General features: G+C 35.8%; 1 protein-coding gene across 2 annotated transcripts; it reads left to right on the top strand.

Moving 5' to 3' along the window:
• Positions 1-256: 256 nt before the first annotated feature.
• On the top strand, positions 257-15,189 carry LOC130743204 (alpha-N-acetylglucosaminidase). 2 transcript variants are annotated; one of them, XM_057595340.1, is made up of 19 exons: positions 257-507; positions 947-1,020; positions 1,426-1,637; positions 2,932-3,053; positions 4,156-4,241; positions 6,251-6,345; positions 6,525-6,606; positions 6,869-6,975; positions 8,107-8,137; positions 8,406-8,523; positions 9,764-9,814; positions 10,447-10,556; positions 10,659-10,761; positions 11,034-11,132; positions 12,052-12,162; positions 12,337-12,575; positions 13,845-14,082; positions 14,438-14,516; positions 14,594-15,189. In XM_057595340.1, the coding sequence occupies exons 1-19, from the start codon at positions 304-306 to the stop codon at positions 14,830-14,832; spliced, it is 2,400 nt and encodes a 799-aa protein (XP_057451323.1). In that variant the 5' UTR covers positions 257-303; the 3' UTR covers positions 14,833-15,189. The 2 variants fall into 2 exon arrangements, with proteins under 2 accessions (XP_057451323.1, XP_057451324.1); XM_057595341.1 differs by lacking the exons at positions 257-507; positions 947-1,020; positions 1,426-1,637 and adding an exon at positions 1,765-2,625.
• Positions 15,190-17,015: the final 1,826 nt, after the last annotated feature.

Genomic DNA, 17,015 nt, shown 5'->3' with positions numbered 1-17,015 from the left:
CCTTGAAGCTGATGTACGAGACACTGCCTTTTATTTTCTTAATATATTATCGTCTTCTGTAAAAAAAGATTAAACACTTGAAAGATGTTAAATGTTTTTGTTTTAAAAAAATTAAATTTTTTTCCAAGATATTAAATATTTTTCATTTAATGTTTCTTCAGTATATACAAAGATTTGTAGGAAAATTGATAAGAAGAAAAAATGAATTGTAATTAAAAAAACATATGATAACCCAATTAAAATAGCTTTGTTTTGTTTCTTACTACGTTGTTCATCACAACGAGTTCCTCTGTGAGCCGAAGAATGTTGAGGTTCCTGTTTCTGACTTTGATTCTAACGTTTTCGGTGCCCGTGGCACTGTCTAAGAATGAAGCCATAGAACCTCTGCTTCAGCGCTTGGACTCCAAAAGGGCACCTCCATCGGTGCAAGAAGCTGCAGCTAGAGGTGTTCTGAAAAGATTGCTTCCTACCCATTTGTCCAGTTTTCAGTTCAAGATAGTTTCTAAGGTGTTCTTCCTTTTCCTTTCTGACTTGAGTCTTTTGGATTCAATCATATGGTTGACTTTATTTTCTGGGTACCCTTTTATTATGTTCAATTGAATTTTTGGTTTTACACTGTTGCAGAAAAAAGAGAAGTGGAATATGGGTAATTTTGGAAAGTTTGATATAAATTGTGAACAAATTTAATGCTACTAACTACATTAACCACATATCTTAAGATGCGTGAGGTAGTTATTTGGTTTTTTGGAAGCAGCATTGACTACTCTTATGTTATCCTGCCAAAGTAGTTTGTGTTATCACTGTTATGTTATTTATATTTTTTATCCATTAAGATTGCTGCTTTCACCTAATTGTACTGCTATTTTATAATGCCAAAGTAGTTGGTATCTGAATCTACTCTTATTATTAATGATTGAATGTAAAAATGTGATTTTTAAATTTTCAGGATGTCTGTGGTGGAGACAGTTGTTTTATGATAAACAATCACAATAAGTCAAGCCAGAATGGGCCTGAGATTATGTATGTCAAATGAAATTTATGTTGCACATTATGATTAATATTTATTTCCTTTTGAGTTCTGGGTTTTCATTAAAATTATGAGATGCTTGGATTTCTTTTATTTAAAAGTTATTTTGATTCTTCTTCTACTGCTTTTTATGTACTTAAACTTGATTTTCATGTAGAAAATGCTAATGAAATTATTTCCAATGCTGTTCAAAAACCTTCGTTAGTCAAATGCATTTTGTTCTGTATATCATCTGGTAAGAAAATTCCACCATTATTGTGGGATAATTAGATAGGATACTTGATGCAATGGTCAGTTTTTCACTGTCATCAGTTATCTGCCCATAGATATGATCACTTGATTAGTTTTTCTTCCTCCTTTAATATTATGTGACATTGTCTTGTATATATCTTTTTCAGCATTAGTGGAACCACAGCTGTTGAGATTGCATCTGGCCTCCATTGGTATCTTAAGTATTGGTGCGGTGCTCATGTCTCGTGGGATAAGACAGGTGGCATTCAGACAGCTTCAGTCCCCGAGCCAGGGTCACTGCCCCTTTTGAAAGATGAGGGTCTGAAGATTAAACGCCCTGTTCCATGGAACTATTACCAAAATGTTGTGACTTCTAGTTGTGAGTACCAAAATTGGCTTTACATTTAACAAGACAGTTCTGTCACATTTTTCTGTACTGCACCACTCACTGAGAATTTTAACTGACGTTCAGTAGCTGACAAGTAGCAATGCTTTATAATTCGTTATGAGAAAGGATAAAACCTACGAAGAAGTTGAATTAGGTACCATTAACAAATAGAAGATTTTCAACTAAGTAATCCTTAGGCTTGATTTGGAAGGGGAAGAAACCTACTTGCGGAATTGAAAATTCAGTACATTATCAAGATCAGATATAGCCCCTTCTTGTTGTGTCTCTTGTCCAGGTTTGATCGATTTGGCAATTGGGAGTAGCTGGTACATCTTTCTATTATGTGTGCTGATTTATATATCTGTGGACTAATCAGTGACTGCAGCCCTTAACTGAAATTCTAATGGTTGTTATTGATATCGCTGGAGGGAGAATAATGATAATTCTAATAGCAGTAAAGCAGGGGCTTTGAGTAATTGGGCACTGGTTGTTCAATTGGTGGCAGGTTGTATTGAAATGTTAAGGGAATTAGTGTGAAGGTATAAAAGTATTTTTTGTGGGAATTATGTTGAAGAGGGTCATCAGTGGATCTGCTGGTTTTTAGAACTGCTTGAGTTTTCCTTTTAATGGAAGGAAGTTGCAGTTCATGTGGGGGAGATTCTACCTATGCGTATTGCTTGTTGTGTTGGTGAAATTCTTCTATTTCTCTGTTCCTGAACTTGTTCGTCTGTAACTTTAGTTGCTATCTTAGTTGTTTTTTCTTTAAGGAAGTAAGCATCTAGAACCACTTGTGTATGGGTTATAGCACCCCTTGTGCTATCTTATATGCAATTCTTTGGCTGTCCGAAAAAAGAAGATCAAATATAGCCTATACAAAAGTTTCAGTTAAGATGAAGATCTTAAGCTTAAGTTATCTCATAGAAAGCTGCACAAGATCCTGCAGAGATTTAGAAAAATCAGAAGGAAGCTAAGTTTTAAGGTATTGCTAACTGTCCTTAGGCTAATACGAATAAACATCCTAGCATCCCTCCTTTTGCTAAATGTAATTCTATGTTGGGTGATTTAGTCTTCCCAAGTCTGCTTTACAAATCCATTAAGATCAAGGAATATTGGATTTTCAATTGACTTGCTTTTCTCATGAGGGGAGGGGAGGGGAGGGGGTGCAATTGCAAGCAAAGGTCATAAGCTAAACATTTGGTAACAATAACATACATATTTGGCACACAACCTGATGCCTCATTTGTGTAAGGTTATGCAATATGACATTCTTCTCGGTTCTTTGCAGATTCATACGTCTGGTGGGATTGGGGAAGGTGGGAAAAAGAGGTAGACTGGATGGCACTTCAGGGGGTGAACCTGCCCTTGGCATTTACTGGGCAAGAAGCAATCTGGCAAAAGGTTTTTAAGGTGAAGTTCTATTTACATGTTTGTATATGTTTAGATAAAGCTTGGTTTAAGAAAGATTAACTCTTTAGTTTGAGGATGGTTCATAGAATCTGTAAGAACCAGATGATTTTTAGGTTAAGTGTTGCTTTCTTCCCTATCAGTTGTTATATAATTATGAGCTACTAGACATTAGAAATTTGATGTTTTATTTACGCTCTTACTAATGCTGTCACTTCTTCATAAGTTTTGTCACTGTTATCTTACTTTTTGTTTCATTCTTTTGTGGCTTTCTAACTTCTGCTCACTTCTGCTGCTTCAAATATAGTGTGCAACTTGTTTTCATTCAGACTTCGTTATGTTCTGCATAACTTATATATGGCAATTATTATGTTCTTAAGCTTAGATAGATAATAGGGCATACACATTTCTTTGGTGTATGTCTTTAAGCATATGTACGTAATTATGATAGAACTAGAGCAGAAATAGTTGAATAGTATCGTGTTATAACTGAAATTATGCTCTTGATAATGGGGGGTAAGTTTGTATAGAAATATTAGAAACTCTCTTCCTCACTTCCTCTTAACAGAGCAGAAAACTAAATACAGATGCCCCAGAATCTTCAAGAGGCCCGGATAAGATTAGTTGGGTCAACAATATTTTGATAGTGAGCTAAAAGTATCAAGGATAATTTCTCATCTGCACCACTTATTTTGGATAAAGCAGTCCAGTGGTTATTGAGAGAGGTTTCTTGATTGGTAGTCAAAGAGATTGGTTTGCTTGGTCAATTGATTAGTTTCTCCTTTTTTGTTTCTTCAAGATAATTTCATATGCTCTGCTTCTGGACTCATTTGTTTTTCTAATCTAAATAATGTCTTTCTCATTTATTGTTATTTTTTAAGAAAAGAAGTATACGTGCTTTATAACAAGGAATCATAAGAGTCCAGTGTAGGCATATACCTGAATTGAGATACATGTGACATTTCCACTGACTTTGAAGACACAATATTATTGGATTACCGAATTATGCATCTCTTCATTCTTATTGATGTAATTTACTCAGAAAAGTATCCATTTAATATGTTTCTCTTCTAATAGCAATTTGACTAGTATCTTCTAACTGTAGGATTTTAACATTAGTTCCGAAGATTTGAATAATTTCTTTGGTGGACCTGCTTTCCTTGCTTGGGCTCGCATGGGAAATTTGCATGGGTAGGTAAAAGCAGTATTTAAACGCTGTCATTGATTTTTTATCAGTATAGAAAGATAAAGAAATGGTCTTGCAAATTAAGTAATCATATGTTTCATGTTCATTTTTCATTCATATTTCTTATTTGTTCACATTGTGAGAATTATAACGCTTATAGAATAAAGGAGAGATAATGAGTTCCAAATGTTTGAAGTGACTAAAATTGTGCCTCTTTTGTTATGAACCCCTGGAGTTTCATCAAAGTGTGGAACGTTAGTTAAAATTGGTATTAGGTAAGAGAGCTGTCTTGAACTTTCATGTATAGTCTTTTCTCTTAGATGGAATTTCGGTTATCATTTTTCCATTATTCTTCATGATTTACAGTGTCGAGGTGGGCAAACAATTGCAATTATCGAAATCCCATATCTACTAGAGATATGACCAAAGTTGAGTTTTAAAGACGTTGGCTAGCTTCACCTCCTGATCTAGCTTTTTCGTACAGTTAGACCTAATCCAAATTTAAGATGGTATCTGATGAACTCACAGAAATGCTACTGGTTTATTGAAGAAAACAGAGACTCAATCCTCAAGTACTGAGGTTGAATTCTCAGGAATTACACAGAAGAATCAAGAACACTAACAAGAACCCTAGCCTCTGGAATTCGAGATCCAGAATCTCCCAAATCCTAACCAACTGAATAACTACCTGTAACTTCCCCCTTTTCCTTATTTATACTACTCAGTAGTTCTAACAGAATCACAACTATTAACAGAATTAGCCAGCTGTACTCTAACAGAAACAACTAACCATGCCAGCTGTTTATTAACAGATCAACTAACAATAACAGTCACACTAAGTTGTGACTTTCCTCTTGTTTCTTCTCTCATACACCTTCTTAATTGAAGGTCTATGCTCATCAGTATCAGAGTCCATTACTAGATTTGAGGGCACCCTCAATTGTTTGAGGCCGTAAATGGCCTTGTGCAGCCTGGTTAGATACTTCGAAACTAGGAGGTTAAGACACGCAAGTCCTCCTCCAAGAAGCCATTGAAGAAGGCATTATTTGGATCGTTTGAGATCCTTGTTACAATACACTTATATTATACACTAGAATGTAAACAACATCATTATTAGATGAGTAACAAATAAAGAAGGACCACATTTGCTGGTGGTGAACCATAATTGAATGAGTGTCACAGACCGAGGCTGGAAGGCTTGTTTGAGTTCGTAAAGGGCCTTGTGCGGCTTGCATACAAGTGATTGGTTAGATACTTCGAAACTACGAGGTCAGGACATGTCAGTCTCCTTCTCTAAGAAGCCACTTAGGAAGGAATTATTTATACCGAATTGCTGCAAGGAGCAGCAGCCATTAGAGAGAGCAAGTGAGTAGCATGCGAATGGTGGCAGATTTTATAATTGGAGAAGATGTCTCTATATAGTCAAATCCGAGTTGTTGTTGAAACCCTACAGCAACTAATCTTCCCTTATACTATTAATAGTGATCACTCTTGAGTTAGTGAATACAAACCAGATATACAGAGTTACTTTCTTCTTTACACTTTCTCTCATTTCTCATTTTATATTACAACGATCCCAAAAGCTGAAGGTATTTGGTGAAGAACCCATTGGGTGTGAAGCATAGACAATATATAGCTCCACATCTCTTGTGTTGAAATTCAGTTTTTATTAGAATAATGGGGGCAACAGGCAACAAACTCTAAATAACTTGGTCATAGAGTCTCTGATACCATGTCATGAACCGACAATCTCAAATGCTGAATCTATTGGGTGAAGACACATGAATTTTTTTGTATTATATTTCTAACTAGTCTCCTCATGCAAGAGTTCACCGGGCTTGAAGCATGGACAATGCACAGGCTCACCTATCTTGTGATAAAATTCAATTTTTTATTAGAATATTGGGTTGACAAAGATAGAACTCATTGTATGTATTACATTTTCCTTTTTGTATTAAAGTAGTTTTGAACAGATCCTGTGCTTTGGTTTCTAATGATATCTATCTTTTCTCAGCTGGGGTGGGCCTTTATCTCAAAATTGGCTTGAACAACAATTGGTCTTACAGAAACAGATAATCTCTCGAATGATGGAGCTAGGGATGACACCAGGTATAGTTGCACCATAAAACGTGTGGATTTGTTTTAACACATGTATCTGTATATGCTTTTTGACTTTCTCTAACGCATCTAGACCTTCGAAGGGGAAAATGGTTTCACTGTCTCAAAAATTTTGCTACATTTTTCTAAATTTAGTGTTCTGATTTAACATTAAGTTTTTAATATTGTAGTGCTGCCATCCTTCTCTGGAAATGTTCCAGCTGCTTTGACGAAGATATTCCCGTCGGCAAAAATAACGAGACTTGGTGATTGGTATTTCACTTCTCTTTTATAAGATTGTTCGTTTCTCAGGAAAATTTTGTTAGTGTTACTTTCTTTTAGCATCCATTACATGATTACATGACTTTGTAAGACCTAGGTGCAGATTCTTACCACGTGTATAATGCTTTTTCAGTAACTGACATGTTTTGGATTTATTTCTAATGTTCTGGATTAGACCCTCTTTTGTCAGTTTTAAAGCTTCATCTCTCGATATATTTACCTTCTTAAGTGTTTCAGTATATATTGCTTCCAGGAATACTGTTGACAGTGATCCTCGCTGGTGCTGTACATACCTTCTTGATCCATCTGATCCTCTATTTGTTGAAATTGGGGAAGCTTTTATTAAGAAACAAATTAAAGGTGTACCTAATTTCTCTCTCTTTTCTTTTTTCCTGATGTGCACCTCATTTCTGGGATTGTTGGACCTCTAATTTGTCTTTACCAGAGAAAGAAAAGAGAATTGGAAGGATGAGGTAGTAATTGAAATGTGTTTGGGAAGCCTGTTAGGCGGAAAATGAAAAGTCCAACAAATATGACAGATGGCAATGACATTGGATAAAGGGTGTGTAGCAAACATGGAAGACCCCAAATTTGAATTGGGTGGAGTTTGCATCAGCCATGATTCAGCAGTTTAAAGGATGGAGTAATGTCTATGGATGGCTATCTGTGAGTCACCAAGCAGGGCCAATGGAAGAATAAATTCAAGATTTTGAGGCATTGGTGGCTCCAGCTTCGATACAGTGGAGAGATGTTTGGGATATTTTTTTTGTGGCTTGCGGCAAGGGGTGAAGTGCAGAGTACAGATACATGAACCCAACAGATAATATGAAGGCCAAGAATCTGGCCAGGGACATAGGGGAAGAGCTACATGCACAAATAGTGACAGATGACAGATGACAGGAGGAAGGGTGATGCTTCCAGTGCGGCCGACCATTTGGGTCAAAGCACTATTGTATACCGAAGAGCATACAGGTCAATATTTCAGAAGATGAGCAATTGGAATTTGTGCATGTGTTTAGGGAGGGGAGACTCAGCACGCTTTCCCGATTCCAGCCTTGGAAACAAGGTTGAACTTCAAAGGGGTACTTATAGGACCTACAAGAAAAAATGGGAACTGGGTCAGACTTCAGAACGAGTTAGATAGTTTGATGTCTGTTCAGTTAGTTATGATTAGAATCTATCTAGGGTGGTTATCTCAGTATGTAGTATAAATAGAAGAAGCAAGATAGAAGGGGAAACCATTTGTGAAGGGGGAACCCTTGAAAGGAGAATTCTCTCCTTAGGTTCTTTGCTTGTAATTCAATATACACAATCTGCATTCATTTCCCCCCTTAACTGTTATTCTCATCGCTCTAACACTCAACCATTGTATGGGTTTCTAACAATAACAAAACTGCTAGTCTTATGATGATCGGCCCACTCTTTTGTTTTTCATCCCTTTTTGGCCCTCACTATCTATCTCAACTCTGACACATTGTTTTTGTTTTACAGAATATGGGGATGTCACCGACATCTATAACTGGTAGATTCACTTATCCTCCATACTTACATTTTTTTATTCAATGATTTGGTTGCAAGTTGATGATCAACCATATCTCTCTATAGTTACTTTTTCTTCTAATTATAATTGTCTTCTAGGACATACAGTCATAAATGAGTTGCCATGTTCACTTGTTGATGAAATTTATTGGCCTAAACCCCACACATACAATATCGTAACTGGACTGCAGTGAGTTTCTATTTTTAATTACCCTTACTTGCTGACATATGAATTATATTGTTGACTGCAGTGACACTTTTAACGAAAACTCCCCACCTACCAGCGATCCCGCATATATATCAACTCTTGGAGCTGCTGTATATAAAGGAATTTCCAAAGGTGACAAAGATGCTGTGTGGTTAATGCAAGTATGCTTTCAATTGGCTCTGGATCTTTCCATTTCCTTTTCTATTCCTTAAGTATCATGTGTTCTCTACAAACTACTAGAATATCTCTGTTGAGGTTCAAAGAAACGAGACATAGAATGAATCTGTGTATTTGAATTACACATCAGAGGATAATACATATTCTGAGATATACAACATAGTTTATAGTTACTATAATGACATTACGGTTAAGCCTGTTTATATTATTTCTAATACTCCTCATGTTGGAGCATGCTAATTATATGCACCAAGATTGTTGCATATATAGATAATTCTAGGACCTCTCAAAGACTTAGTAAATACATCTGCTAGTTGATCGTTTGAATTGAAGAAGCTAGTGGTGATTTCCCCCGATTTGATCTTCTCTCTAACAAAATGACAATCTATCTCAATTTTCTTGGTCCTTTCGTGAAACACTAGTATTAGAATTTGGGAGGCCTAACTCAACCCAAAAGCTAGCTCAAGAGTTGAGGATTGCCTTCCCATATATAAAGGCTATTTTGGCCATATAGCCTTCCACCATGTCTCTCAGCGACACAGGTGGTGACGCCGACATTGCAGTGTTCGCTCGGAACTAGTCAAAGGGGCTAGTGCACTGCTAGCCCGCGTGGATGCCCGGGCTGCAGAGCGTGGTGGTGGGATGTTAAGACCCAATTGCAAGGTATGAGACTTGAGTCTCACATTAGAAGTAGAGATTCTAGTGTGAGGTTTATAAGGCATTGAGCTCTCCAACTACAACGACTAGCTTTTGTGGTATGGTTCTCCTGAGTTTCTTATCAAGTTGGCCCAATGAGTCTGTTACTAGTTGGTTGTGGTAGAGAGGGGAGAAGTTGCGGACTGTTATACACCTGCAGAGTAGGTGGAAGTGTTACTGGATCATAGGGAGCATGAGATATCTATGATGTTGAAGGGTTATAGGGACAAGAGGAGGATGTGGCAAGGTGATGTACGTCTCATATTGAGTAGAGACATGGTCAAAGAAACCCTTATAAAGGTTGGATAATTCTCATGTCTCTTATGAGTTAGCTGTTGGGGTAGAGTTAGTGCAAACCCGAATTCTAAGATTACCTATCTTTTGTGTTTCTTCTGCAATGGATATTCTATCTTATTGTTGCTTTGCATTGCTGAAGTTATGATTGTCCTCTTTTTCATTTCTACTTGTGTATATTTTATTTCCATTTGTATATTGGTTTGTAGCTGACACATATAAATGAATTTGTAGGGCTGGCTATTTTACTCCGACTCATCATTTTGGAAGCCTCCTCAAATGAAAGTATGGAAATCAGAAACAATAAATTCTCTAGTATTTGCGTTTTTTTAAGAGAGATCCTGTCCATTTTGTCAATATATATTTACACACACACGTCACAAGGCACTAGACAAGAAGCTTAATACACTTCTCAACTCATCTGTGTATCCTCAATTTGACTAAAAACAGTTGGTTTGCCAACTGTATTCCTTATCTGTGCGATTGATGTCCAAAGAATCCATGTGTTGTTATTGAGGTTTCTGCGGAGCACTGGTTTAACAGAGACAGGACTCTGTTATTATCTCTTGATTTTGGTTTCTTAGAAAGTCTTTATTTCTATTCATTTCCTTTTTGTCTTCTTTATAAGTGATTTATGTTTCTTTTAGATGATTTTGAATTCCCATGATTATGAAATGATAATCTCTTGAATAGGGTTCTTGAAAACTCTTGCTATTTTATTGATTTACGAAATCCTTCAACACCGCTACTGTTTTTATATGGTCTCAGTAACCATTAGATATTTTAAAAACAAATGGTCCTCTCCGACTCCTCTCTGGTTCATTAACTAGCACCCATAATTAAAGAACAAAACAGAATTCTCTCTCTCTCTCTCTCTCTCCCTCTCTCTCTCTTATTATGTATGACACTATTTGCAGGCACTTTTACATTCTGTTCCGTTGGGGAAGATGATTGTTCTTGATCTATTTGCTGATGTAAAACCAATATGGAAAACTTCCTTTCAGTTTTATGGTACTCCTTATATATGGTAATTAAATCTTTGATAGCTCATCTAGTCATCTTACTATTTTCTGTACAAAAATATGGTATTCTAAAAAAAATATGCTTTCTCAATTTTACTTTACTTCAGGTGCATGCTGCATAACTTTGGTGGTAATATTGAAATGTATGGTACTTTGGACTCAATTTCTTCAGGGCCAGTTGACGCTCGTGTCAGTGCAAACTCAACAATGGTACTACTAATGTTTCTTGTATCACATATGGACATATTGTCAATTATGATATCAACCATAACTTACTAGTTTCTGTATGTTAGAAGCTTGGATGATACAAGCAATGCTGTTTTCATTCATGGCATGGTTAATGTATATCTATTATGCAATTTTGTGGCATAAACTATCATCAGAATTAATGCTGGAAAACTATTTAGAAAAATGTTTCCTGAATTATTGTTTCTACATCCTGATTTTGAAACTGGTGTTAGTGTTACTAACATGTTATGCAGGTAGGCGTTGGTATGTGCATGGAAGGGATAGAGCATAATCCTGTTGTTTATGAGCTGATGTCTGAAATGGCATTTCGTGATGAGAAAGTTGAAGTTCTGGTAATATTGTTCCTATGCTCTCTACTTGTACAAACATTAAATTCGTATTTATTAGCATAGTTATCAAATCATGAAAATGTTCCTATTCTCTTACATACTATAATAGGACCTTATATAGGTACTTTGCTGAAAATGTATAGATTATAGAATGCATATTTTGAATTTGAATTACTATGAAGTTAGGAACGACATGATGTGATAGGTATTACGATAGCATGAAATGATAATAGGATTATATATACTTGTTTGGATGTGATATGAGTCAACTATCCTAAAAGTTTAAGAAGGTATAGGGTGAGACACTTGAATGATTTTATATTATAATTCTAACATGTGGCCTCACACAAGAGCCCATTGGACTTCAAATGTGGACAACACATTTTTTATAAGAATAATCAGGGAAACTAGGACCAATGCCCATACTACTTGGTCATAGAGACTTTACCATGTTATGAACCAACTGTCTCAAATGCTTAAGCAGTTGGGTGAAGACACATGAATGGTTTTATATTATTTTTCTAACAGGATGATTTGATTCTATGTACAAAGTTAAAGCTATTTTATACACACAATATTTACTAAGCAACATAGTTGGTAATTGATAACTCATGGGTCTTAGCTTGCTACTATTCTTCCATGTTTCACATTTTTTCCAGAACTTAAATTCATCATGTGAATAAAAATAGTGGATCCCCTCTTCATCCTATCTTCGAGTTTTCCATCTCTTTGATCTCATTTCTCCATTTTCCTCTTACTCTTTGTAAGTTATATGGGTGCGGATCAGGCTACGTTATAGCACTAAGATTATGTTTATGCACATTTGGTGAGATACTCCAGATCATGTGTTCATATTCATTTTGTGCACATACTGTTGATTTTGAACCCATTTTAATTGGATTGAACTTTATTTCTCTTGCAGGAATGGCTTGTGAGTTATTCCCATAGACGATATGGTAAAGCCGTCCATCAAGTTGATGCAGCTTGGGAGATTCTTTATCATACAATTTACAACTGTGCTGATGGAATTGCTGTATGTATCCTATGCTTAGTTTTCTGTTTACCTCATTGGATCTCTGTTTAACTAGGTAGAAAGTAGCCAAATTGAGCTATCTTCTAGTTACATGAATATGTATTGCATTTTCTTTTGTTGAGATCAGCATCTTGCCTGAATACTGATTGGGATCAGCTCATCAATTTACCACAGGATCATAATCATGATTATATTGTAATGTTTCCTGATTGGGACCCATCAACAAATTCTAGCATCTCAAACAACCAGAAGAAGATTTACTTCTTACCACATGGAAATAGAAGGTATTTATTACATAAAAAGTTGTCTGATATGCCACAGCCTCATTTGTGGTATCCCACTGAAGATGTAATCAAGGCATTACAACTATTCTTAGCTGGTGGGAAGAACCTCGCTGGAAGTCTCACATATCGGTAATCTATTGACCTTAGTACATGCTAAATTTTATTCTGTATAAATTACTTGTGAATTACCATGAAGCATATTAACAATGTTAATTGGTTCTTTGTAACAAAACACTTAGTTTTTGGTTGTCCTCTGTAGCTTCCTATGGAACCCATCTCCCATATTTGATTCAGTTAGACCTTTTCTTGCACATATCAAGTTGTAGAGATGTAATTTATGAACCATTTGCATGTCTTCACTTAACAGCTTAGACTTGTAAGATAGTTGGTTCATGACATGGTATCAGGTCTCCATGACCAAGTGCTTTAGAGTTCTATTTTTTACGACCCTGTTCTTGTAGTCAACAAAAACCAAGTTTTTCCAACTAGGTGGGATTTGCATGGACCAAGCGGTGCACCGTTCACTCCTAAATATCTCTTAATGGTGTAGCCTATAGTTTTCTTGGTTTCCCTATTCTTCTAATAAAAAAAAATGTTAAGTTCTAGTATAAGGTATGGGCTGTACATTGTCCATGTTGCAAGCTCAAACAGCTCGTATGAGGGGATGCGTTAGAGATATATTTATAAAAGTATTCTCATGTCTTCCCCTTCCAGCTTAATCATTTAGGATAGTTTGGTTCATGACAACAAGATACCATTTTCATCCTTTTAAATTTACCTTTTTCAATGATGAGTCACCACTGAGGCCCTTTATGGACGAAATTTTCAAAACAGTAATTTAAGAGCAATAGTTGGTTAAAGTTCTACTTTAGACGTCAAACTTTAACCAACTTGCAAAATTATAGTGTTAAATATGCATGCTATGCGATGAAAATGTCATATCAATGTCAATGGAATAAAAATTTCTCAATACCAATCCAATGAAGTCTACAATAATATAGTCTTCTTGTCTTGAGGTACAAATAAAATGATGTATATGCTACTGCAAGGAACCAAACTTGCGGATTTCAATTAACTAATACAAGCATAAAAAGTATGACTTAGGATGGATGGAATGACAATATCTGTAAGTTTGATGATGTTCTATATTCACCAAAGAAATAAAGTAGTACTAATTTAACTCTTGGATTCACCTAGTAAATATAGTACTAGTTTAACTTAGAGGAATTTGCTGAATCCCCACTGTAGTCATAACTGGAGAAATGTGGAACTTTGCTTTGTATGAAGCCGTGACACACACAAAATTCATGTGTGATAATAGTAGTAAATGGACTGTGAATTGAGTAGATTAAAAAATTGAGAAAGTTCTTATCAGAAGCGTTGTTGTCTTTTTGACAGGTATGACCTTGTTGACTTAACGCGACAAGTATTATCGAAATTGGCCAACCAAGTATACGTCAAGGCAGTTACTTCTTTCCAAAACAAGAATATTGACGATTTGCACTTCCACAGCAACAAGTTCCTTCAACTGATAAAGGATATTGATGTATTGCTTGCTTCCGACGATAACTTCCTTGTGGGAACTTGGCTTGAGAGTGCTAAGAAACTGGCTGTGAATCCAAGTGAGAAAAAGCAAGTAAGTGCAACTATTTTCCTTACAAACAACCCTTCAAAGTGAGACCTGTTTTCGAGAAGCCATTGGGATCTCTAAAAAGAATGAGTTAATTTTTATTCAGTTAGCATGTTCCATTCACTACTTTGAAAAATCATCCGTGCTTTTTAAGAAGTTTCGCAAGTAATACAAAATAGATGCTTCGTATTTTTCTCGTATTGCTAACTATATATATGAAAACTGGTATTACTCCATTAACTTCGTTAGTCGATGTGGGATCTCAACATACATAAATCAAGTATTTATCATCTTGTTTATTGTTTATACAATAGTCAAGTAAATAAAATGGATGGTTTAATGTCATTATCTTTTCTACCAGTATGAATGGAATGCGAGGACGCAAGTGACTATGTGGTTTGATACCAATGCAACTACTCAGAGCAAGCTCCATGATTATGGTAAAATACATCACTAGACTTTGATATGCCTATTTCATTCTTACTTCTGTTTGACATTTTTCTGTTTCCTTGATTAGCTAATAAATTTTGGAGTGGCATTCTGGAAAGCTACTATCTCCCACGAGCTTCATCCTACTTTAGTCATTTGTCAGAAAGCTTGAGACAGAATAAGAAGTTCAAGTTGATTGAGTGGCGAAAACAATGGATTTTGCAGTCAAACAAATGGCAGGAAGGTAATGAGCTCTACCCAGTAAAGGCCAAAGGAGATGCTCTAGCCATCGCTCAAGCTCTCTATGAAAAGTATTTTGCAAAATGAGTTGGTAAATCATAAGGATGGAGATGTTCAATAATGCACAGAGTTATACATTAATCCATGTTCTTGATATGCATGTAATACCAAGACCCCTGAAATATTGTGCACTTGTGTTCATGTGATATTTGAACTTCTTCTGCCAAATCCAATCGCTCAGCTGCGGTGGTGATCACGTTATCTCAGCGATTGATTTTTCAGATTGTTTTTCAACTGAATTATGTTAAATTTAAGATGGTGTTCTTGTAAGTTGTTATAAGTAGGAGTTTCTTGAGAAGCTAATACATTGCGAAACAGAGGAAGGTACATGAGTACAGTTTCTTGAGATAAAACTTGTCCTGCCTGTTACAGGTTTCTGAGCCAGGTTTCTCCTTTGAGATTTTACCATCATACAAAATTATATTAAAAACAAAGAGAGATCAAGGCTCTCATTGCATTTGTTGTTGGGGTTCGGCCATTTAAGGCTCTCACCTGCATATGTACGGGTTGTTTGAGAGGGGTTTTGGAGAGAACATGTTTTTTTTTTTAAATAAAGGGATAAATATGTTTTTGTGTCTAACTTATACACTATATCTAAAATGCTCCTCATAATTTTTTTTATGGTTTTTAACTCCTGAAAAATTTTCTGATTGGAAATAGTCCTTATAACATCATATAGCATTTTTGAAATATTTTTTACCTAGTCATCCGCCCACGTGGCAATTCTAGTCACTAGTCCATTTTTGAAATATTTTTTTACCCATTCCTCCAAATTTTGCGCTCCATTTGTCCTCCCCTAGGAGTGATGGTGTGTGCTAAGGTCTTACATTGACTATAATTATGGTCAAATAAATTCTTATATAAGTAGAACAATCATCAACCCTAAATTAGCATTTGGGTAGAGCTATGCCTAATTTGGATTTAAGAGTCTCTATGACTAAGTTTGATTCTTGTTACCATAAGAAATTGGATTTAAGCACAAGGTAGGTAGGTAGGTTGGTGCACCGTTTGTGCTTCAAACCCATTTGTGCCTACTATTATATAAATTTAAAATAATTCATGTGCCTTCGTCTTTTAGCCTACACTTTTGGGATCATTGGTTCATGAATGATATTAGAGCATGTCCTAGATTCGTTTATGGTGGTCGCCCACAAATGAGTCACTCGCAGATGTTCAACCCGTTAAACTTCACGCTCTAGATGTCCAGCTCTAGGTATATGGAATGTGTTGAAAAGTCTCACATTGACTAGAATTATGACAAAGTAAGTCTTTATAAGAGTGGAGCAGTCCTCACTCTTGAGCTATTTTTTTAAGTATTGTTAAATTTGTTCTAGACCGGCTTTTTGTGCCCGATGAATGGTCCAGAAGTCTGTCTACATTGGCCCAAGAAGCAAGATTTTTTACCCAAAGCAAGGACCTCGACCCACAAGGACAAGAAGCCACTCACTTGATTCTTATAATTCAAACATAGCATAAAAATAAGGAATTAAACCAAAGTACAACTCTCTTTATAACTTATCTCGAATAGTGCTAGCAACGCCAACTAATGGGGTTGCCTCATATATCTCGGTCTTCATGAAATACTTGCATTCCCTCCTAACAACCATAATAACACAACTTTATATTTTATAACAACATAGTCTTCTCCAACTATAAATAAAGATACACCTTGTAACTACACTTTTTATGAACTGACCAACAACTCATTCATCTACTCACTTGAGTGTTGGAGATCCTTTTGTAGGTGAATCGTCTGTCAATCCAGTCATTGTAGCAAGGAATACCACATGTTCAGCTGCCATACACGCATGTCGATTTAAGGAACTCACACTGAGCAAGGACCTTCCTCTCTCATTCGGCCTAGTTAAAGTCCTAATATGAATTCTAATAGGTTGGGAAAATAGCTTAATTAAACGCTTATGGTCATAAGCGCTTATGACATAAGCGCATATTCATAAGCTATTTTAAAAGTTTATTGAAATAAATTGAAAATAAGCTATATATAAGTAGAAGCTCTTTTTCAAAAGCTATCATAAATAACTTATGAAAATAAGCTCAAAACAGTTTATCGTAGGTTATAAGTTGTTTGCATAAGCTCTTTCAAACACTAACATAAGCACTTATGCTATCAGATAAGTTAAAATAAGTTGTTCCAAACGGAGAATGCAAATTATAATATAAAGTGGATCAAAAGGGAGAAATAAAATCAA

The sequence above is a fragment of the Lotus japonicus genome, chromosome 3 (genome assembly GCF_012489685.1).
Source record: "Lotus japonicus ecotype B-129 chromosome 3, LjGifu_v1.2".
Taxonomy (NCBI): Eukaryota; Viridiplantae; Streptophyta; class Magnoliopsida; order Fabales; family Fabaceae; genus Lotus; species Lotus japonicus.
The sequence above is the reverse complement of the archived record's forward strand: the minus strand, read 5'-3'. Positions and strand labels throughout refer to the sequence as shown.

Bases quoted from the DNA above. Each gene is read 5' to 3' on its own strand.
- LOC130743204 (XM_057595340.1), top strand. From the start codon at position 304: ATGTTGAGGTTCCTGTTTCTGACTTTGATTCTAACGTTTTCGGTGCCC. The intron at 4,242-6,250 runs GTAGGTAAAAGC...ATCTTTTCTCAG, and splicing joins CGCATGGGAAATTTGCATGG to CTGGGGTGGGCCTTTATCTC. The intron at 11,133-12,051 runs GTAATATTGTTC...TTTCTCTTGCAG, and splicing joins ATGAGAAAGTTGAAGTTCTG to GAATGGCTTGTGAGTTATTC.